This window comes from Myxocyprinus asiaticus, chromosome 27, assembly GCF_019703515.2.
Source record: "Myxocyprinus asiaticus isolate MX2 ecotype Aquarium Trade chromosome 27, UBuf_Myxa_2, whole genome shotgun sequence".
Taxonomy (NCBI): Eukaryota; Metazoa; Chordata; class Actinopteri; order Cypriniformes; family Catostomidae; genus Myxocyprinus; species Myxocyprinus asiaticus.
This window is the reverse complement of record NC_059370.1, coordinates 4,634,140-4,659,465: the sequence shown is the minus strand read 5'-3', so window position 1 is coordinate 4,659,465 and position 25,326 is coordinate 4,634,140. Positions and strand designations below refer to the sequence as shown.

The following is a 25,326-nucleotide window of genomic DNA, read 5'->3' as shown; positions in this document are numbered from 1 at the left end:
TGGCAGCCCAGTGTGGCTGTCACACTGGAGTACACAATGCTGCTACATAGTTAGAAATGTGCTTAAATTAGTCTTATGATCTTAAGGTCTTTATTTTAAGGAAAATATACTCGGCATGCAATCAAAAGTGATACAATTGATTGTTTTTGCGGAATAACATGTAAGTAAACTGCTAGAGATGATGCATTTGTCTCTATGTAGAAGCAAAGGGCTCTTCCTGCCCTTTATCAAACACTGTCCTGATATGAAAGTATTCCGCATTAAACGGGTATCCGAAGGAAACATGATCACCTGCACTATGATCAGACACAGGTGGATGAAAAACGCCTGTTTAAGCGTCAGTCCTGTCAGAGAGTTCAGCTCAAATGCAACTGAGAAGGTAACAAACAAACAAACAAAGATGTGATTTTACAGTGCGTGTGACTAACGGAATGTGTTGGCTTGAATTGCTTGTTGTGCTCTCAGTAGACTTGCTATAAATGAAATCACGTGTATCGTTACTACTATATCTGAAAAAGGTGGTTGGAGTGTACTGGTTGAGGTTGTTCTATATCTTCTGTAATATTTTTTAGGAGAGTATAGACATGTCAAAGTTTCCAGTGGAGAGAATTCGGAACTTCAGCATTATTGCTCATGTCGATCACGGCAAGAGCACTTTAGCAGACAGACTACTGGAGATCACAGGTGAGAAAACTCCCATTTCTGTTGATGCTCATATCATTTCCTATGAACTAAATGAGTCTGGATGATCTATTAGCTATTCATTATGTTAATAAAACATCTGTATTTCTACTGTATATTTGGGTAGCTGATGCTAAAGACTGTAGCCTGTAGCCTCCTCGTTAGCATGCCCGCCTTTCATGCCGGCGACCCCGGTTCAAAACTCTGGTCTCCAGTGGTGCCGTGACCCAGATGGGAGTGTGGTTTAGGGGGTGAGTGTTACGATAGCCAGCTGTGCAATGTGTAAACCTCACTCCCCTGTCTGTCCTCAAGAGGCACACTAGCGACTGATGCTAGAGGATGCGCCCGCCTCCCATGCCGGAGACGCCAGTTCGAATCCCGCTTGGAGCGGGTCGAGCAGGACCGGTTACAGACGCATAACATGTGCTACTGTTTAAATGTTTTGAAACACTATGAAATGTTTATGCTTGTGAAAGAAAATTATACTTCTATTAGAGCTGTCAAATTTTAGTACATTTCTATCTTTACACTGTGGAATACTTTGTTTGGAAAATGCCAACAAAAAAAAAAACATTGTTACGTATTGTTTAATTTTGTTTTGTAAGATGGAAGTATTTGCATTTTTACTAGAAAATAAGTTTATAGAGAGTCAAATGTAAACACTTTCAAAATCTGCGATTAAAGGGATAGTTCACCCAAAAATGAAACTTCTCTCATCATTTACTTACCCTCATGCCATCCCAGATGTGTTTGACTTTCTTTGTTCTGCAGAACACAAATTAAGATATTTAGAAGAATATTTCAGCTCTGTTGGTCAATACAATGCAAGTGAATGGTGACCAAAACTTTGAAGCTCCAAAAAGCACATAAACGCAGCATAAAATGAATCCATAATTCTCCAGTGGTTAAATCAGTATCTTCAGAAGCGATATGATGGGTGTGGGTGAGAACCAGATCAATATTTAAGTCCTTTTTTAAGCCAACAAACAAAAGAAAAAGAACTGGAACCTCTCGTGAACACACATAGAAAGGCTGGTCAAAGTGGACCTGTGATTTATAGTAAAAAAAAAAAAAAAGACTTAAATATTGATCTGTTTCTCACCCACATCTATCATATCACTTCTGAAGACATTGATTTAACCACTGATGTCATATAAATTACTTTTATGCTGCCTTTATATGCTTTTAGGAGCTTTTACGTTTTGGTCACAATTCACTTGCATTGTATGGACCTACAAAACTGGAATATTCTTCTAAAAATATTCATTTGTGTTCAGCAGATCTGGGATGGCATGAGGGTGAGTAAATGAGAGAATTTTCATTTTTGTGTGAACTCACTTTAACTATGAAAAGTCACACGATTAATCATGATTAAATATTTTAATTGACTGACAACACAACATTTTATTAATGGATGATGTTTGTTTTTTCAGATTAAAATTTTTTATTGGTTGATTCTCAAACACAATACAGAATAAATCAAAATATACATGCACAGTCAGTCAATATCCCCCTTTAATTCCCATTAATTCCCTGTCCCCCTCCCAGTCCCCAAACCCACCCCAACCCCCAACAAACATTCCCGTGGTCCAAGCTTGAGTATACACATATAAACACAAAGAAAAAGTTTCTCTCCACATGGTCCTTACCGAGAGCCTTCCAGAGGGTCAAGTATTTGTCCCATTTCTTACCATATGCATCTAATCTGCCAAGCTGTTTGTATGACATCTTTTCAAATGCCGCCACCCTGCCCAATTCAGTGAACCATTCTTGAAATGAGGGAGCACCAATTGACTTCCATCCTCTAAGAATTATCTGTCTGCCAATCATTACACTAGTTTGGACCCAGCTTTTTGTATGTTTGTCACCTACTTTAATAACCGCCCCATTACCCAATATACATGGTCTGGGGCAGAATGAAATTTGAGTATCTAAAACCTAATAGCTAAAATTCTGGATTTAACTAGAATTCTTGAATCTTAGCGCAGATCCACAGAGCACGGGCTATGTCTCCATCCTCCAACTGACATCGCCAGCAGGTAGATGTGTCTTTTAAACAAGCCTAAACAATCTAGAGGGAGTCCAATAGAAACTGTGCAAAATCTTAAATGGAATAAGGCATACCCTTGCATCCCTAGGCATATTTTTAACATTTTAAAAAATTCTTCCCACTCCCCATCCTCCAATACCAAGTACAAATCTTGGTGAAGGACCCATCACCAAGACTCTGAATCAATAAGGAATAATACACTGATGCCTTATGCCCCATTCTAATGCAGCTTTAGGGGGTTGTGTACTACCACCAGAAACAGTACAAAGTAAATGGCACAACTGTAAATACCTGAAAAATTGAGACCTTGAAATCCCAAATTGCTGTGTTATATTTTCAAATGATCTCAAAGCTCCGTTTTCATAAACGTCACCAAGTGTAGCAACACCCCTCTCCATCCATTCTTTCCAGCAAAGGGGGACTTGTTTATACATAATTTGGGGTTCAGCCATATGCTTGAGGAAACTTTTAGGTAAGTATCAGGATTGAACATATAGGAAACCTTTGTCCATACTGAATGTAAATGTGAAATAATGGGATGCATTTTTACTTCTCTAGGCAATTTAATAGAAAGACTTTGCAATGGTGAAATTGGGGCAAGGACCGCTTGTTCAATATTGTACCAGGGAGGGGCTCTTTCAGGTGGATGAGTCCAATGGGCCATGTGTCTAAGATTAAAAGCATAGTAATAAAACAAAATTTTGGGGAGGCCTAAACCTCCTATGTCAATTCGTCTATGTAATGTACTGAAATGTAACTGAGGTCATTTACCATTCCAAATAAAAGACTTAAATACTCTATCAAATTGTTTAAAATAAGAAAGAGGGACTTCTAGAAGGAGAGACTGTAGTAGATAATTGTATTTGGGGAACCAATTCATTTTTATAACACTGACTTTCCCTGCCATAGACAAATGTAGTGAAGCCCACCTATCAACATCACATGAGATCTTTTCATTAATGGGTCAAAATTAACTAACTAAATCTCTCAAATTTGCTGGAAATAAAATGCGTGAGTACCCAATGCCTTGCTTGGGCTATCGAAAAGCGCCAGGTTGGAAAGCAATATACTGTCAGAACAAGAGCTTCCGATTTAGACCAATTCACCCTGTATCCTGAAAATTTGGAGAGAATTAATAATTCTATGGAGGCTAAGCATAGATATTTTAGGGCCGGAGACAAATAATAACATATCATCTGCAAAGAGTAAAAGTTTATGCACCACACCTCCTGCTACAAAACAAGGAAGATCATCCTCTTTTCTTATTGCGTCTGCTAATGGTCCAGGCAAGACAGAACAGCAAAAGGGAGAGAGGACAGCCTTGCTGGGTTCCCCTACCAAGACAAAAATAATCTGAAATGAATCCACTAGTTCGCACTGCCACTGATGGATGTTTATAGAGTAACTTAATCCACCCAATAAAAGTGTACCCAAACTCGTACATTTCCAAAATCTTAAAAAGATAGTCCCATTCCACCCTATCAAACGCCTTCTTGGCGACAAGTGAGATGGCAGTAATCTGGGTCTTATCATTCGCTACTGACCACATAATATTTATAAAACGTCTAATATTATCAGAAGAACTACGACCACAAATAAACCCCAATTGATCTATATGTATGAGATGTAATTACTCTGCTTAATCGATTAGCCAGAATTTTAGACAATATTTTTACGTCTAACTGGATCAGGGAAATTGGAAGATAACTTCTACATTCATTTGGGTCTATCTTTTTTTAGAATGAGACTGATCATGGCCTTCGTCATGGTTGCCGGTAGTTCACCTTTCTTTTATGACTCTGTGTAAATTTCTAACATAAGTGGAGCCAGTTCTGTGACTTAAGATAAAAAAAATTCTGCGGCAAAACCATCTGGCTCCGTTGCCTTACCTGTTGGCAAGGCTTTAATTACCTCAACAAACTCCTCCAAAGTAATATCTGTGTCAAGAAAGTCTTTTTAATCATTCGTCAATTTAAGAAGTTCTAATGGCTCTATGAAGTTGCTAAAATCCTTATCGGTAGACGTGGACGTGGAGCTATAAATATCGAAATAGAATTCTTTAAATGCTTTATTAATATCTGTGGCAGAGGAAAATATATCGACTCCAGAAGACTTCACTGAAGAAATGGTGTAAAAAAAACTCTCTCTGTTTTATGTATCTGGTAAGAGGTTTCCCTGCCTTGTCTCCCAACTCAAAGTATGTCTGTCTTGCCCTGAATAAGCAAAACTCTACCTTCTGTGACAAAATAGAATTGTGCCTATATTTTAGCTGAGTCAACTCTCTAAGACCATTGGATGACATTCGGTGCTTCAGCTCTGTTTCAGCACTTTTAATACTCTTTTCCAATTCCATGAATTCCTGTGCTTTGATCTTTTTAATGAATGAGGCATATTGTATGATCCGCCCCCTAAGTGCCTTAAGTGACTCCCATGCCATGCCCACAGAGGACCAATTGATTTCTACATAAACTTTAACTTCTGTCTTTAACATTTGTTGAAATGCTGGGTCCTGTTGAAGGGATGTATTAAAGTACCATCTACAGTACTGTGCAAAAGTTTTAGGCACTTGTGAAAAACTTTCAAAGTGAGGATTTCTTAAAAAAAAAATAATGACATAAATAGTTTTCATTAATCAGTTAACATCATACAAAGTCCAGTAAACAGAAAAAGAGCTAAATCAATATTTGGTGTGAACACTTTTTCCTTCAAAACAGCACCAATTCTCCTACTTACACCTGGACACAGTTTTTCTTGGTTGTTGGCAGATAGGATGTTCCAAGCTTCTTGGAGTATTCGCCACAGTTCTTTTATTTATTTAGGCTGTCTCAATTACTTCTGTTTCTTCATGTAATCCCAGACTGACTCGATGTTCAGTGGGGGGCTCTGTGAGGGCCATGCCATCTGTTGCAGGGTTCCCTGTTCTTCTGTTCTATTCTATTTGCAATAGAAATGTTTGGGAGTATAAAATGTATATTTCCTATTGACACTAAAGTAGCAGATATAAATAACCATCTTAAGACAAAGGTTTTTGTGAAACATCTTTTGTGCCTAAGACTTTTTCACAGTACTGTATATGATTTTCTTTTCTCTATATGCTGCAACATCTCTAAACACACCAAAGCATGATCTGAAACTAAAATTGAGCAATCAGTATCAAATGGAATAAGTGACTTAAATATTTAAAAAAAACTATTCTAGAGTAAATCTTATGAACTGATGAAAAAAAGTGTAGTCCCTCCCAGATGGTTTCAGGAGTCTCCAAATGTCTGTAAGACCAAGAATTTTACACATCCTCTGTAGTGTCTACGTTGCCCTAAAGGGTCTACACACTTTTGCATCACTATGATCAAGGACCGGATCCATTAAAAGATTGAAGTCTCCATCCAAAACCATATCATGGAGGATCCCAGCTGCTCGTAGCTTTCCCTCAAGATCTATAAAAAAGTTCTGATCATCAGCGTTGGGTGCATAAACATTAGCCAAAATAAGATTTTGCCCTTGTATTTTAGCCAAATTAATAACGACTCTTCCTAAATTATCTTTGATCTGTTTAAAACAATGAAATTGTGAATGCTTACTTATCAATGTGATGACTCCCCTTCTCTTAATTGAACCACAACTACAAAACACACATCCACCCCTGCCAAGTTTCTCAGCTTCCTGTGCATTTCTTGAAGGAACATTATATCACATTTATTTACACTTAATAAAAGATACAACCTTCCTTCTTTTTATAGGGTGCCCCAGCCCATTAACATTCTACATGGAGAGAAAAATTGTACCTCTATTAAAGTGTGACATATTGACATGCAAAAAAAAAAAAAACTGTGTGCCCAAGGCTAAATTATATAGACCACTATTCAACACTGATGTGACCATAAAATTCGTAATAACCCACAGAACAGAAAAAACCCCACACACAACAGTCCCAACTGGCGTGCATCCCCCGGAAATCCGATGGTCCATGCACACTCACGAGATTTTCCGTAACACTATTGCTACCAGATTGCTCAAGTCCGTGTTTGTTTTTTTTTTTTTTCATGTAAACCGTGCCATTAAATTGCACAGAAATGTATTCAATAAAATAGGCCCCAGTAAATAATAACATCGAACCCACAAAATGAACAAATTAACTCAACATTAAGTCAATAAAGGGAGAAAGAGAGAGGAAAAAAAAGAGCGAGAGTCAGTGGGCAGCCAACAGAATGACAAACCCTCTCAGACTGCATCAGCAAAATGTACGATGTGTAGACTATATTATTGATGAAGTGCAGGCAAAGTTACCCACTAACGCCATTGATTTAATGAAAGCCATAGCTTCTCGTGGGCATGTAAAAGTGATGCGTCCATCCTTGGCATCAATTCTCAGCTTAGCAGGGCAAAGCAATGCGAAGCTCACCTTCTGTTCATGCAGAAATTTCTTACACTCTTTTAATCTATCCCGCTTCACTTGCGCAACTTTGGCAAAGTCCATAAAAACCATAATGTTGCAGTCCTCCCAGCACAACTTGTCTTTATTCCTCGCCGCTCATAGAACAAGTCTCTGTCTGCTGATCGCAAGAATCAGGGTCTGTCACCCGTTTTGGGAAGCTGACCGAGAGCTCTGTCTCGAGCTGGCGGCCCGCTGTGTCAATCAAATTCAGAATAAGCCCATCCAAATATTTAACCATATTTTGACCTTCCCTCTGGGATTCCAATGAAACAAACATTATTACGTCTGCTCTGAGTTTCCTTATCTATTTTTTCCCCATACCTGGTCCATATCAGCCTTGGTGGCAGGCGGGTTAGCCTGTAGCTCTTTCCCAGCCGACTCCAGAAACTCGACTCGCTTTTCAACATCGTCTAATCTTGTAATCAGGGTGGGAAGTTTCGCTTCCATAGATGTAGTCGCTCGACATTTGTGCGAGGCCCTCCATGTTGGTCGAGATTTTCCTTAGTGCTGCATAAATGTTCGCAATATCTTGACCTGCGTCATGAGGCTCACTGTCATTATCAGCTGGATCTCTGCCACCTTGGTCCTGTGAGGCATCAGACGTGTGTGAACGTATGTGCTTTTTAATGTCCCTACAGGCCGTCGATTTCAAATTTGTCTACATCCTACACTCCCAGCACAGTTTAACATTTAAACTATTTCAGTTCTCACCTGTTAATATTAATTAAAAGGATAATTATAGCAAAGTGAAGCGGAGCTCGCCTCTAAGCAGCCAACACTCACATAGAATTAGTGAAGACATTTATACTGTTACATATGACTATTTCTGTTTAAATAAATAATGTATTCTTCAGACTTTCAGCCATGACACCTCAGGCATTGTGAGATATTTAAGTGAATTTTCATCCTGTATTTTGTGTAGCACGTTCCCAAAGTTGTCATTGGCTTGTAAGGCGCTTTTCCATCAACAGTCCAACACCTCAAACTTTGACTCATCCATCCATAATGCTCATTTCTAATCATTTACCACTTAATCCTTTAAGTTCTTTTTATTTACCAGTGTCAGATGTGTGGTAATGCAAGAGTACCTATTACTTCAAGTTAAAAAAGACACTGTATTGCGATGTTCACACTTCATTAAGTAGCAGAAATATTTTCAACTGTTTTAACAAAAATAAATGTTTCTTGAGTACCAAATTAGCACATGAGAATGATTTCTTAAGGATTACATGACACATTATTTTCTTAGTAAACTGGAGGAATGACTGCTAAAATTGGGAAAAATTCAACTTTAAAATACTGTAAATACAAATATTAAACAGTTATTTCAAACAGTAATAATACATTGTAGCATTACTAATGTTTAAGGTAATGTTTCTGATCAATTTAATTCATCCAAGGTGAAGAGAAGCAGCAATTTCTTTCAAGAACAAAAATGTCTTGGTGTTTTCAAACTTCTTAACGGTAGAACAAGGTTCTTTTTAAGGACACATCCACACTGTTCCATTTTTGTTTAAAAACACATTGATTTGGGGGCCTGGGTAGCTCAGTGAGTAAAGTCGCTGACTACCACCCCTGGAGTCACGAGTTCAAATCCCAGGGCTTGCTGAGTGACTCCAGCCAGGTCTCCTAAGCAACCAAATTGGCCCGGTTGCTCGTGGTCAACCTCCTCGTGGTCGCTATAATGTGGTTCACTCTCGGTGGGGCGCGTGGTGAGTTGTGCGTGGATGCCGCGGTGGATGGCATGAAGCCTCCACACGCACTATGTCTCCACGGTAACGTGCTCAACAAGCCACATGATAAGATGCGCGGATTGACATCTCAGATGCGGAGGCAACTGAAATTCGTCCTCCGCCACCCAGATTGAGGTGAGTCACTACGCCACCACGAGGATTTAGAGTGCATTGGGGATTGGGCATTGCAAATTGGGGAGGAAAAAATTAATTTAAAACATTGCTTTTGTTATCTACACTGGGATGTTATTTTCCTCCACCGAAAACAAAGACTTTAGAAAACGCTCTCCATAAACACATACTTTGGAAAACGACGACGTTAGGAAAAGTAAAAAATGGAGGTTTCAACCTTAGATTAGTGTGCATTTGTGTGGACGTGGCGTAAACCGAGAATATATACAGTATGTATTTTAGGTGCTGTGTTTCATTTTAAATGGTCTTGTGGTGTGACAAATACATTTTATGAAGTTAAAATTTTCCATAGAGCCTCTCAGTTAATATTATCATATAAACGGCATGAATAATTACAAAATCATTAACAAAATGCTGTTTGAAATCATTTTTGATTGCATGTCACAATGCAGGACATGTCAACTTCCCATGTGTTTATTTGTTGTTTAGGTGCCATTGCGAAGTCAGTGAATAACAAGCAGGTGTTGGATAAACTGCAGGTGGAGAGAGAGAGAGGAATCACTGTGAAAGCACAGACTGCCTCGCTCTTCTATCAGTATGAGGGCCAGACGTACCTGCTCAATCTCATCGACACACCTGTCAGTACAATGAGTTAAACATCCTGAGAGAGAACTGAACTCAGAGGAATTAATCAGGTCTATTGTTTTCACTGATGTATCATTACAAATTACATAATGAAAATATTTTATTTTAGGGTCACGTTGACTTCAGCTATGAGGTATCACGGTCCATTTCTGCTTGCCAAGGAGTTCTGCTGATTGTCGATGCAAATCAGGTGAAACCCCCTTTTTTTTTTAAAGATTGGCAAAAGATTAGATTGACTGATGTACTTTGACAAACCCTCTTGTAAAGGTTCTTCACGCTTCAGTATTTGAATTTGCTTCAGTTTCTGTACATTAATAGACATAATCATCAATTACCTACTGTAAAAATATACTGCCAATATTGAAAGCAGTCTTTCTTAAATAACTTTTTAAACTGATCGTATTATATATTTTATTTTATATATTATTTTTATATATATATATATATATATATATATATGTATATGTATTGTTTTGTATTTCTCTATTTTAAAGGGGATTCAAGCGCAAACAGTCGCCAATTTCTATCTGGCATTTGAGGCTCAACTAACAATCATCCCTGTTATAAACAAGGTAGACAATTTCTAATCTTTCCTCTAAACTCTGAAATGTAGGTGGTGCTCTAACGCATCTCAGCCCTCACAGATATTCAGTCTAAATTTCAGTCTAATTTTCAGTTTATGCACCACCTCCATTGTTTCATCGAATATCTTGGCCTCTGAGTGGACTAGAAGCTCATTCTAGATGTCATTAGAAAGCTGAGATCCTTCCCTTTGCGATATATAACACTTTATCATCAATAGTTGATAACATATTTTTCTGATGATTTGTTCAGCATGCTTTTCCTGCTGGACTGCATATTTTGTTCTGGACATCTAAGATATAATATTGAATTATTCTCACAAGCAAGCTCACAGACAAGTGAAAATGGCACATTTTGTAGAAAACTGCCTAAGGAATGGGCAGACATATTGTGTGTAGCTATTTGGGGCTTACAGCAGCAGTGATCAGTGCATAAAAGAGCCGTTTGTATTTGATGACTCACAGAAATCATATTGCACTTTGTGATTCTTGTAAAAATCTTTCGAACTGTTGTATTAGGGCAACAAAATAAACTATAGTCGCATTCCTGAGAATGAGCGCTTTCATTTGATATATGATTTGTCTATTTAAGTGCTATGCAACTTTTATAGGACTTTTATATTCATATTAATATTTAATATTTTAATATTTTAAATATTTAACACATTACCTCTAGGTGGCACTTAAGTGTTATTTTACATAAGTGCAGAAGTGATTTCAAATGATACTACATACAGTATGCCTGACTTGTGTATCTGGGGACATTAACATTTTAAGTGTAAGCTTATTTCGCAACATAGCTCCCCCCTCTGGACCGTCCGGTGGGTCCATAGAGTTTAAGAGGTTTACTTTTTATATTTACATATGCTTTAAACACCCTCATGTTTCATCCTAATGCTTTGGGAATATTAGTATATATATATATATATATATATAATCATAACCAATACAACCTTATTTTGAAATGTTACCATATTGGAATGAATAGTATTAATAATGTATAATTGTATTAAGAATATTATATCAGTGATGTCAGAAGTGTTATCGTGCACTTTGAGTGTTGTGTATATTTTCACATTGACTTAAATTGAAGCTGCACCCATACCCCATCAAACCCTATTTTTCTATCCTTTGGCATTTTACAGTGGGGTCTTTTTTTATTGTTAGATTGATTTGAAAAATGCTGACCCAGAGAGAGTGGAGAAACAGATTGAAAAAGTCTTCGATATCCCAAAGGAGGAGTGTATCAGGGTGAGCTCTGTTAGAAGATTTTAATATAATCAGTTCATGATAACTCTCTGTTCATCTTTTGATATTGTGGCCTGTGATTGTGGCAATCATTCTTTGTAGATCTCTGCAAAACTGGGCACTAATGTGGAGCAAGTTCTGCAGGAGGTGGTGAATCGGATTCCACAGTGAGTGTCAACTGTTTCACATTTCACCACAAGAGAGCACTCTACACGCAGTATTCAAGATCAGCATATCGATTATATTTGACCATCTTTGCATTGCTAACATCATAACAGACAAAAGAAACACACCGACACCCAACACCCAGATTTCAGGATTGTGAGCAGGGAGTAGTTGTAGAAATGTAGAAAGTATTTCAAATCTGTTGTGTGATGTGAAAAAGAACAGGTTTCGTGACATTCTAGCGAGTGTACCGATGTTATCAGACCAACAGAGTCAATTACAGATGGTGTATTTGGGTGAATCTCACAAAACTTGTCAAGAACATGCCCAGGTCATATTTCACCCTAAAATAAAAAGAGAACTCAGAAATTATATTTTGCATGAACAAAATGAAGCTTATTTAGTACATAATTTGAAGCCTATTTTGTATTAAGAATTTTACCATTGTTACATTATTTTCATGAAAATTAAATAAAATTATGTTTCTAAGTACTGTAATGCAAAAAATGATTTTTTTCAATCCATTGTATTACAGAAGTTTTTTATTATACTACAGTAAAATTACTGTATCACGGTAAAGATATCTAATGAGAATCACAATTGAAGCTTATTTTGTACGTATTTTGAAGCCTTTTTTGTATTAAGAACTTTTACGTTTACTTTTTTTAAAATAAAATTTAATCAATTTTTCCCCATATTTCTAATTTCTGTCATTCTAAAAAGTATTCTTTAAAACATTAAATTAGACTAATTTAGACTATTTCAATGGTAAATTATTTAATAGTATTAATTCAAGTCAAGTATAATGTGGTATTTAATTAATCAAGTTTTTAATACATTTATACTGTTTTTTTAAACCATTGTATTACAGTAGTAGTTTTTTATTTTTATTTTGCTACAGTTTAATTACTGTATTATGGTTAAGATAATCTAATGAGAATCACAACTGAAGTTTATTTTGTACGTATTTTGAATTAAGAACTTTTCATAAAAATTAGTACAATAATTAAATGTAAAATTACTGTGATGCAAAAAAAAAAGGATTCTTTAATCTATTTAAACTATTAAAAAAAGGATTAAACTATTAAATTAGACAAATTTAGACTTTTTGAATGATCAATTATGTAATAGTTTTTAATAGTCAACTATAGCGTAGCATTTAATCCAGTATTTAATACATTTGTTGTACTGCCTTTATATTGATTTATTTTAAATCATTGTATTACAGTATTCATTTTTTATTATACTACAGTAAAATAACTATTACAGTAAAGATAATCTAATGAGAATCACAACTGAAACTTATTTTGTACACATTTTCAAGCCTATGTTGTATTAAGAACTTTTACATTGTGATGAAAATTACTGTAATGTGAAAAAAGGATTCTTTAAACTTATAAATTATACTGTAAGACTATTTAAATGATCAAATATTTAAATAGTATTTAGTGTTAAATAGTATTTCAAAAAATCATTGCATAAAAGTAATGAGAATCAAATGAGAATCTCAACTGATAATAATCAGAATAAAAGATAATTAAAAAAATGTTCAGATGCATTATAGTAATGGTTATTTGAAGATTTATTTTATTATTTATATATTTTTTTACTTAATTGTCATGAAAAAAAATGCCACAGTTTTGTCTATGATTTGATTTTGAGTGAAATATGGATATGTTTTCATTAGATTCAACTATTAGCAGCATAAAGTTATAACACAGACTTAAAGCAGTCCCTTCAGCATTAGCTGCAAAAATACATGGATTGTCTTTTAAGTTATATATATTTAGCTCGCACTGTATTTATGAAAGTTAAGCCAATTTGCTTAAGTTTCCTGAATATTTAGAGTTGAACTAATAAGAAATGCTACAGTGTTAAAATGATTTCTCTGTTAATATATTCACATTTGCACTTATTTCATGCGAGTGTTTGGGAAGTTCTTGTGATAAGGAGAGAAAGGAAGTTTCAATGATTTCGGTAAATCATATGTCATCTGTGTTTTCAAAGTGCTTTCTAAAAACTAATACTAGCTCGGCTACATTCCCATCACATGCTCTCACATTCTCTGTTAGTTTTATAAGTAGGTTATATTGTTGACATTACACATGTGGGACATAATTGCTTTCAACTAACAGCTGGATCATTCTTTATGCATCAAATCCACCTAGAAAATATGAATTTGACATTGTGGAATTCTCATATATTGCTTTGATGACATGAAATTGTTTTCCTGTCTGATTCAGTCCAGTGGCGCGAGTGGCCGATCCATTTAAGGCTCTGGTCTTTGACTCTACCTTCGACCATTATAGAGGAGTGGTGGCCAATATCGCTCTGTTTGGTGGACGTGTGTCCAGAGGAGACAAGATCGTCTCCTCCCACCTGGGAAAGATGTATGAGGTCAACGAGCTGGGCGTTCTGAGACCAGATGAACACCCAACAGAGACGCTGTGAGAACACACACTCATCTACACTGACTTTGTAAAGAAATCAGACCCTTTTTTATTAAGGTACCTCCTAAGGAAACTGGTTTCAGACAGACTTCCAAAGCGCCATAACGTCACATCTAAAGAACAAATTCAAGTGATCTTATGAAAGGGATTTTTTTTTAACCTGACCCAAGGACCCCCAGTATAAAAAACACTTTATAATAACTTTCATCAAGAACATTACCTAACATTACTACATCATATTATATTTGAAAAATAACTATCTAAACCCAATAGTTATTTACAGATAGAAATATCATGGTTTAAATATAGTTAGGTCTAAAATATTACATTCAAAATATGGCAATCAAAATTGAATTTAAAATTGTAAAAAATAAACAGCGAGTTTGTGGAATTTGAAAAAACTAAAAGAAATATAATGATTTCAAATGAACATTGTCAGTTTCAATTAAAGCAATTGGTTACTGTTAACAAATTACTTCAGTCATAAAGTAGTGTAATTCATTACAATTTAAATTCTTGCAATCAGATTGCAGTTACTGACTTTCGATTAAGTTAATTACTTTTAAGTAACTTAATTGGTTGTAGCTCAGCGAGTATGGACGCTGAATACCACCCCTGGAGTCGCGAGTTCGAATCCAGGGTGTGCTGAGTGACTCCAGCCAGGTCTCCTAAGTAACCAAATTGGCCCGGTTGCTAGGGAGGGTAGAGTCACATGGGGTAACCTCCTCGTGGTCACGATTAGTGGTTCTCGCTCTCAGTGTGGCGCGTGGTAAGTTGTGTGTGGATGGTAGAGAGTAGCATGAGCCCGCAGTGTCATGCATGATGAGCCATGTGATAAGATGCGCGGATTGACTGTTTCAGAAGCGGAGGAAACTGAGACTTGTCCTCCACCACCCAGATTGAAGTGAGTAACCGTACCACCACGTGGACTTACTAAGTAGTGGGAATTGGGCATTCCATATTGGGGGAAAAATGGGATTAGAAAAAAAAAAGTACGTTACTTGGTTAACATATTTCTAGTGTTGGGTAAATTGCTCTAAAAAGTAATCCACCACTAATTACTTCTTTAAAAATTGTAATAAGATTACAGATTACTTCACATAAAAAGTTATCACATTACTTTACTTTTAAGTTACTTTCACAGAAAAGGTTTTGTTTTTCCGCTTAACGATTTCAAAATAATGCTTCCTCCCTGTTCATTGACTCCTTCAGCTGTTACAGAAACACAAACAGATATATTACATATTATGTATGTATTAAATAGCATATTGTAACAATGTGTAACTCAAGTAATGTACTTTAAAAAATGTACGTAATTGAAAGTCAGTAACTGCAATCTGGCAACAATTTTAAATGTAATGTGTTACACTACTTTTGACTAAAATGTAATTACATTACAGTAAATAATTACTTTGTAAACAGATTACACCCATCATTGCATAACTTTCAAAATAACATTTACATAGAATACATTTAAAACATCTGTTTGGGTTTCTTTGACATCTGAAGGGACAACGACAACAAACAAGGAGGAAATAAAGACATTTTGAAGCTTTTCTGTGAAAATTATTTTAGAAAGTAACTTAAAAGTAATTTGTTATGTGATTACTTTTTCATGAAGTAACAAAGTCTTTCTAGCAAGTCGGTCCACTGTCGGCCATCTTTGGAACGCTCTCAGGAGGCTATTTCCAGTCATGACAGCGCAGCTCCTATCTACTTGAACGGGGGAACACCGAAATCTCAAAAACTGCTTGCCAAGCTTACGTTTAAATGACATATTTCAAATCAGCAGTAAAATCTGACAACACTGGTATCATAAAATATGCTTCTTTACCTCAGATTACGCTAAAAAGTGCAATTTTCCCAGCCTGTATAGCTAATGCGCATGCGCGTTCTCAAGTTGATTGACAGGCAATGTCTGTATCTAAAAGGTGATTGGCTCTTTTACCTGTAAGGCGGGATTTCCTTCCTACATCCATTGACCATTGGGCACTAGAGCTCCTTGGTTGGGCATTTCAATTTCTCCCATTCATTTAAATAGAAGTGGCCCATCGCTCATAAATAAATAGTCTCTGGGAGTAATCAGTAAAGTAATCTAAATATAATTTTAGATAAGTAATTTGCAATTTAGAGTGGATTGTATTTTGAGAAACTTAACCAACACTGAAAATGAATAAGAAATTAATCAATTGAACTTTTCACTCAAATTGTTTTTTTTATAATATAACATGGATTGTAAAAGTTTGTATTAAATAAAAAAATTAAAAATAAAAAGCAACAAATATAGGGATTTTTTTTCTGCTGGTCCAACCGGGGAAGTAGTTTAGATTTTTACATACCCTGCCAACATTTGACTGGCCCCATTTCAGTTTATATTTTAAAATGTGCCTTAAAAATTATGTATATTTTACAATAAATGTTTATTTTGTATTTTTATTTTTTATTATTCATAAAGAATAGGTTTGTACTATAATTTGCATTAATAGTTGGAAATTATTCCACTATGATGTAACTCATGTCACACTGAAGGCATTTCTGAGAAAACATGCATAATTAAAAAAAAAAAAAAAAAAAAAAAAACAGAAGCAATATTTATTATAAACAAATAAATAAAAATACATTCTTTTACCACAGTCCTTCACCTTCCTCTCATATTATTGCCCCCTTAGGATACTGTAAATCGCTTTTGCTGTATTCCTAATTTGTATGTTGCTTTGGATTACAAAAAAATAAAATTAAAAAAAAAACAGTCTGTTAAATTAATAAATGTAAATATAAACTCCATGACAGCTGTACATTCATAAATAATCTCTGCTGGAAAATGATGGCAAACGATGCAAATCACTGATTGATTTATAATTTAATTTGTAAACCATTCTTACTGATCCTTCTGAGACTATCACAGTTCATTATCACAACTTTCACAAAACCTTACCTTACAAGTTTAGTAAGTTTTTGCAGAATTTGCAACAGAAAACAAAATCTTCAAATTTTTTGAGGCATTAAAACACATGTACTGTACATGATAGGTCATCCTTATTGTTGAACACGGTAAAGTATTTTCACTAGTGGCCTCAGACCTTAAAAAGCTAGCCTTAATATATAATCAAGCCAATATCTCATGTCTACAGTGATTATTTCTCGATAGAAATAGAATTACAAGTTAAAAAAGTGAATAAAATGCACTAAATGAATTAAAATAAAAGGTCTTCTTTCAACCGCTCCATCAAAAGACATATGTATTCTTTCCACATCAACCGCTGAACCGCAGGAAGATCTTGATGCCTCCTACCTCTGTATACTGCCTAAGAAGCCTTTCAGGTGCAGCCCCTGTCAGCTGCTCTCACTTCATCTTTGACCTTGTACATATGCCCTCAGGTATGCCGGACAGGTGGGTTTTGTGGTTGCTGGGATGAAGGAAGTGAAGGAGGCACAGATTGGAGACACTCTTTACCTCCACAAACAGCCTGTGGAGGTGCTGCCGGGGTTTAAACCGGCTAAAGCCATGGTCTTCGCAGGTATGTGTGCCAAACACTTCAGCTAAGTAAGGGATAATGTACAGTCAGCTGGTCATTTTTGCTAAATCAACCCTAATAGGGTGATTTTGGAAAAACACTTCTCTGTTTTGTGTGCAGTATGCGTCAGACGGTTAGTGAAATAACCTGTGGTCATGCCATGCGAGTCTGAGACTATGCAGAAGGTTAACAGTTAGGTAGAGATGAAATTGGGTTACATTTCCAGGCATGTATCCTATGGACCAATCAGAATACTCAGCCCTGCGCAGCGCTGTGGAGAAACTAGTGCTGAATGACTCCAGTGTGACAGTACAGAGGGACAGCAGCCTGGCTCTGGGGGCTGGATGGAGGTACACACACAGAGTTAGTGTGAGATAAAACTGTTAAGTTCATTGCTCAGTCGAGCAGGTACCATTTTACTTTTCAATATTTAAAGCAGTGTGTGTCTCTCTTTCTGTCTCTAAGGCTGGGGTTTCTAGGTTTGCTGCATATGGAGGTGTTTAACCAGCGGTTAGAGCAGGAGTACAATGCGTCTGTTATCGTAACAGCTCCAACTGTGCCATACAAGGCTGTGCTGGCATCTGCTAAACTCATAAAGGTGAGACTCCACAACTTGCTTCAATATCATCTTTAACCATCACTCAGAATTGCCATGATTATAAGATGAAGCTAAATGTATTTGAGTTATCAATAAGTTCTCAAAGACTCTGTACACAGAATGAAAGCCGAATGTTCAGGATTCAGGACAAATAGCTCAGTTGCATATAATAGTGAACAGTGTTGTGTAGGAGCACGGTGAGGAGGTGATCACCATCATCAACCCTGCGCAGTTCCCAGATAGATCACAGGTGCTGGAGTATCTGGAACCCATGGTGCTGGGAACAATCATCGCTCCACATGACTTCACTGGGAAGATCATGAGCCTTTGTCAGGTGAGATCAAATCCATTATAATGATGTTTCTAGAAGGTTCTTGGATGAAACTAGCTCTGTCAGCTTGTGTATGTGAAGTTTTAAAGTCGACAATTAATGTTATCCAATCACCTAATAGCTTGAGGGTGCTTGAAATTGACCTTCAACCTCCATGTCCCAGTCACAATTTTGGTTTCCAGCTGGTAGGGGTTCAGGTGAATATGGACTGGGACAATTTTTTCATCCTCTCCACAGTCCACCACAAACTGACATTGAGGTCTGGCTCCATTCTTGTATGCAAAGCCCACTTTTCACAATTCCAACAATTACCAATGGTTGTCTTATTGAATATCCCGTTTCACTCGGAAATACGTCACATTATGGAAGCAAATGGTGTTTCAAATATTCTTTCATGTTGACTTTAAAGACATAACAACTATCACGTTGCTTAAGTTTGAGCTTTTCATAAAATTCAGAGCTTCCATCGTGTTACTAGATAGGTAGAGTTTGTCAAGACAAACTTTTTATGTTGGCTTGACAAAGCATTGTCTGAAAGTTTAAACTTCAAAAGCTTGAAGTTTGAAGGTTACAGGCCCTAGTCAGAGAGACGGATAGAAAGATAGATGGGTGGATGCATAGATGATGGATGGATGATGGATAAATTGAGTGAATGGATGATTGATGGATGGATGCATTGGTGGATGGATGGATGGATGATTGATGGATGGATGCATGGATGGATGCATTGATGGACGGATGGATGGATGGATGGATGATAGATGACAGATGAATGGATGGATGAATGGATGTGTAAATAGATGGATGGATAAATTGGGTGAATGGATGATTGATGGATGGATGCATTGATGGATGGACGGACAGATGATGAATTAGTGGATGGACGGATGGATAGAGTATGGATGGATGTGTAGATAGATAGATGATGGATGGATGATAGATGATGGGTTGATGGGTGGATGGATGGATGGATGGATGATGGATTAGTGGATGGATGGATAAGATGGGTGAATGGATGCATTGATGGAGGGATGGATGGATGATGGCTGGATAATTGATGGATGCATGGATGGATGCATTGATGGATGGACAGATGGATGGATGAACGGATGTGTATATAGATGGATGGATAGATTATGGATGATTATGGATGGATGTGTAGATATATAGATGGATGGATGATGAATGGATAGATGATGGACAATGGATGGATGGGTGGATGCATAAATGGTGGATGGATGATTGATTAGTGGATGGATGATGGTTTAATGGATGGATGGATAAATTGGGTGAATGGATGATGGATGGATGGATGGATAGATGATGGGTGGATGCATAGATGATGGATGGATGGATGGATGATGGGTGGATGCTTAGATGACATATGTATGGGTGGATGGATGTTTGGATGGGTGGCTGGATGGGGAAATGAAAGGATAGATCATCGATCGGTTGGTCGGTCGGTAGGTAGCTGGTCAGTTGGTTGGATTTTGGAAAAACCCTAAACCAAGTCTGTAGAATAACAGTATGCTGGCTTTGTCAAGCCAACATAATTTCAAACTTGAAAACTACTAATTAACTTGTAATTATGGTAATTCCAACGTAACACACCATGAACCCTGGGTTGCTCCAGAGGGACTGTCCCTGTCTCTCTTAATCTGAAGAACAAGGTCAAAAAACTAAATGTCATCTCAATGTTTTCCAGTATCTGCCTATTTTGAGCCCTGGGTTGTGACTCATAATGCAATTCTTTGCTCTTTTGAAGAGCCGCAGAGCCATTCAGAAGAGCATGTTCTACATCGATGATAATCGAGTCATGATGAAGTACGTCTTTCCTCTAAATGAGATTGTGGTGGACTTTTACGACCAGCTAAAATCAATGTCATCAGGATACGCCAGGTAATCTTGATATGACAAAATGGACCTCCATTAGTATTATGTTCCAGTATCTCTGGGTAAGTCAGATGATTATAGTCAAGGTAGTCATTTTTAATTTTTAGTTTTGATTACGAGGACGCTGGTTATGAGGCAGCTGAGCTCATAAGAATCGACTTCCTGCTCAATGGACGACCCGTAGAGGAACTTGCCACTATCGTTCACAAGTAAGCCTGACAAGACAAACTTTTTTTAATCAAATCATGATCTAATTACGGTTTTGCTTTTTTTTTTTTAAGGGATTCTATAGTTAGTTGATCAGTTACAGGTGCAAAAAATGATATGAAATACCAAGAACTAAATTTTTACTGGATAGTGTGTAACTCAACATCAGCTCCTATTTGGCTGTATATTTTCTTGAAAGTAGTTACACAACATCTGAATTGTCCGTGTCATTTAGAGAGCGAGCGTACAGTCTGGGCAAATCCATATGTGAGAGACTGAAGGATTCCATCCCGAGACAGATGTTTGAGATCGCTGTGCAGGCCGCCATCGGAAGCAAAGTCATCGCTAGAGAAACGTGAGTGTGAACTGATTGAATTTCTCTGTTACCAAGGAAACTATTCATCTTAATGTTCTTCGATAATATTTCTCTCTTTTAGGATCAAAGCATACCGAAAGAATGTTCTGGCAAAATGTGTAAGTATCTTTCCATGTTCTGAAGAGTTTTTGGACATTGTTGAATACATTTATTTTTTTAAGCTTTATTTATTGGCTTTTTATTGATTGGCTGCTGTCCTTCCTAGTATGGTGGCGACATTACAAGAAAAATGAAACTGCTAAAGAAGCAGGCAGAAGGAAAGAAGAAAATGCGGCGCATTGGAAACATTGACGTCCCGAAAGATGCCTTCATCAATGTTCTTAAACGGAAGTAGTTTCCTCTGGAACTTCACCATAAGAATCATAAAAATCTAGGGTTTCTTTGGGGTGATTTGTAAATACGAGACTTGGAAGTGTATGGTGATTGACTTAGATATGATATTAAAGATGATAGAACTGAGTGATATTATTCAGGGTACTTAAAGCAGGTTGGATTAATTAGTCTTCATTATGCTGAAACGATTCTGCAGTTCTCCCAGGAGTGGAGTCAGACTGCTTGCTAAGTGTTTTCATTGGAAACATTCATTCTGAGTGGATGCAGAAGTATTTGGCTGCACTGTTTTACTTTGAAGACATTGTTATTCCACTTTCAGCTAGTCAGAGAGTGAGATATAGTGGTTGTGAATATCAGGTTCGATACAGTGCAGGTTGAGTTTGCTGAAGGATTTCTAAATGTCTGAGCTTTTCAAACTGAGCAGAAATCACACTAGTCAGGTGTCGGGCAAGTAAATTAAAATACAAAAATGCACGTGAGTGAACAATAATTAATTTCATTTATACACTTAGTGACCACTTTATTAGGAACACCTGTAACCTACGTATTCATGTGATTATCTAATCGGCCAATCATGTTGCAGCAGTCCAATGCATAAAACCATGCAGATACGGGTCAGGAGCTTGTTAATGTTCACATCAATCATCAGATTATGGAAATATGGCATGATTGTTGGTGCCAGATGGGCTGGTTTGAGTATTTCTGTAACTGCTGATATCCTGGGATTAGGCATGTGACGGTATAAAATTTTCACGGCACGATAACCGCTGAAGTATTTATCACGGTATATGGTATTATCATGGTACTGAATTACATTACAAAACGGGTTGAAAGATAAACTTTAATTTTGTTCTCTTAATAACAAATGTAATTACTTTTTCAATACCAAACTGGCCTTTAAATGAACAGATAATGAAGAACTTTGGAAAAAAAAAACCTGAACGTTAAAACAAAACTACCATCTGCACCATAGATACATAACCAAATATAACATTTAAGTGCATTCCAATCGACCGTTTGGGTCCTCAGAAGTGGACTTCACATGGTATTCAGCCATTTTAAGGGATATTCCAATCCGAAGGGAGGATATATGTTCAGTTGGAAGGACACTTCAGACGACATAGGGAATAAGTGTACATCGATACATCACTTCACAGGAAGTGGAGAGGGAAATTTACCCTCCAGTCATTGTGAACCAGCAGAGTACTGATGTAGTGTGGCTAAAATAAACAGAGTCTGAGACACTGGCATTTTAATTAAGCTTAAATTACCTCAGGTGTGCTTTCTATGTGACTTGTTACATCCGTTGTGACAACTGGTCATATAACAGTTAAGAAGACACACATATAAAATAACCACATTTTTTATTTAATTTTTTATTAATCAGTAACAGTTAGGTTGGGAAACCGAGAACCGGTTCTTGTTCAGAACCGTAATTACTCAAAGGAGCAGGTTCTTTTGAATCAACAGCGCAAAACATATTGTTATAATGATGTGCAAGTTATAAATGTCCAACTCTAAATGGAATAAGAACTGTTGAAGTCTCACAAGCCTGAAGTACAACATTAGACAACATAACACAGTCTAAACTGTCTCTGGAACTGTTACTGTTTATTTAATGATGACCTGTGTCTCTATTACATAAGGAACCGGAATCGTAAAATTCCTTATGATTCCCAACCCTAGTAACAGTTATTTAACTTACGGGTTACATGTCGAGAAATATATATATATTTAAAGCTGCACTATGTAAGATTTTTTGGTTAAAAATGAACAAACTGCCATTGTTGATTGAGTACATAAACAGCAGTGTCAAAACAATGTTCTTACCTTACCCCGATTCACTACGGTAAGCCTATACAAATTATTTGTATTTTAAGCTGTCAGGTTCGATTTGGCGCAGATTCGGTTTAATTCCTTGCTTCATTACATCATGTCCGCACACACAGGAAAGAAGTGATGGCTTCTGTGTATAATATTATAACATAATATCTATATAGAAAACTGCACGTTATGACTCCGGCTCTGTATATCTCCAGTCATGATCACACACAGGCAAAGCTCAAATCATGAGATTCATCCGCCAGAAGAGCAGTGCCAGAACACGACTGATGTAAAGTGTTCTTCCGCAAATTGCTTGCAATTTTAAGTTTCAACCACAGATGACGCTAGAGAGCACAAAGTTAGTAGTGCGGCTTTAAATATATAACAGTACATTTTTATAAGTATACACATGGATGTATTACATTAATTCATATATATGGAAGTAAGGTTATTTATTGTACATTTATATATATTTACTCAAGTATTTTGTGTCATCTTGAACCCCGTGATCAGCGCAACTCAAGCGTCCTCTGTGTTTGATGACTTTGTAGAGTATTCCAAATGAACGAATTTTGTCAAGTGAAGTGGACTTCAACAAATATCCCATGCTCAGTGAGTAGGGAGCAGTGAACACTGCGTAGGGACCCTGCAGATTGGAACACACCTAATGTTGACGTCTTAATATTTAAATGGTCATTATTCCACAGGCCACTGATCAGTAGATCAGTACATAACTTGTTTTGTTGAGGCTAATGTTAAAGCAAGGCTAGACTAATTTTTGTCAAGTCAGCAACTAGGCTACAACAATAGTATGCATGTTTTGTTTTAGTTTTTTTCTGGATAGCAAGTCAATTGCTAATAACTAGGTCCTTTAATTTAATAACCACAAGTTCACACATACTGTATGGCAACGTACGTTTGCGTGGCGTTCTAACTTGAAATAAATGCTGAAATCATCATTGTGCCACATTGACATTATTGATAACATTATTATCTGATTCCAACTTTATTTTAGCTGTTACTACAAACGTTACTGTGTAGCTAGTGGAGTTTATGTGAACTACTCATCGGCCACTTAGCTAATTGAATCTTAGAGTGATGTCTCTCAGTTTCCAAAAACAGTTTGGAAAAACGAGCATAACTGTCACAATTTATCTTGCTGAATTAAACAGAATGATTGTCATGCAAATGAGCGAAAATGTTGGTGTTCCCGTGTTTCGCTGCCACTTTTCTGCCGTATGTTTTACATAAATGGAAACCATCACTCCCTCTGCATTTTTATGGAGCCCAAAATACTTCCTCACTTCCGACTTTATCCTATTAAAATGTGAATAAAGGGTCAGCTGCATTTCTCCTGCAGCCGTGCTACTATTAGTTCACGCTGGTTTGCTTACATCAGTGTGCGTATGTGTCATTTGTGATGCATACATGCAGTGTTGTAAATCTCAATTCGATGATGAAATAAAAACTACTGTACGATCAGAAAAATCAAATAAAAATGGATAAAAGTTATCCAATTTGGTTATCTAGATTCTATAATTATTTACGGTATTTTGAAGTGCCCACGATAACAATGTGCATGTTAATTACCGTGATATACCGTATAACCGAATACCGTCACATGCCTACCTGGGATTTTAACGTGTAACAGTCTCTAGAGTGTATAGAGAATGGTGCTAAAAACAAAAAATATCCAGCGAGCGGCAGTTCTGTGGACGGAAACACCTTGTTGATGACAGAGGTCAAAGGAGAATGGCCAGACTGTTTCGAGCTGACAGAAAGACTACAGTAACTCAGATAACCACTCTGTGCAATTATAGTGAACAGAACATTATCTTAGAATGCACAACATGTTGAACTTTGAGGCGGATGGACTAAAACAGCAGAAGACCATGTTGGTTCCACTTCTGTCAGCCAAGAAAAGAAAACTAAGGCTGCAATGGGCCTACCATATGTGTACCTCAGCAGACATCCAGACTCATCAGACCAGGCGATGTTTTACCAATCATCTTCTGTCCAGTTTTGGTAAGCCTGTGCCCACTGCAGCCTCAAAATATAAAAATCCAGATTCATTAAATGAATGACAATTTTGGAGGGAAATATGTAAAAAAAAAAAATAATAATAATAAAAA

General features: G+C 36.8%; 1 protein-coding gene across 1 annotated transcript; it reads left to right on the top strand.

The window, feature by feature from the left end:
- guf1 (GTP binding elongation factor GUF1) lies at positions 1 to 25,265 on the top strand. The gene is made up of 17 exons (XM_051658564.1): positions 1 to 379; positions 573 to 684; positions 9,518 to 9,666; positions 9,783 to 9,863; positions 10,168 to 10,245; positions 11,422 to 11,505; positions 11,605 to 11,669; positions 13,911 to 14,114; positions 17,496 to 17,635; positions 17,859 to 17,982; positions 18,098 to 18,230; positions 18,421 to 18,564; positions 20,327 to 20,460; positions 20,562 to 20,663; positions 20,897 to 21,016; positions 21,099 to 21,135; positions 21,243 to 25,265. Exons 1-17 carry the CDS (start codon positions 179 to 181, stop codon positions 21,369 to 21,371), a joined length of 2,037 nt encoding a protein of 678 aa, XP_051514524.1. The 5' UTR covers positions 1 to 178; the 3' UTR covers positions 21,372 to 25,265.
- Positions 25,266 to 25,326: the final 61 nt, after the last annotated feature.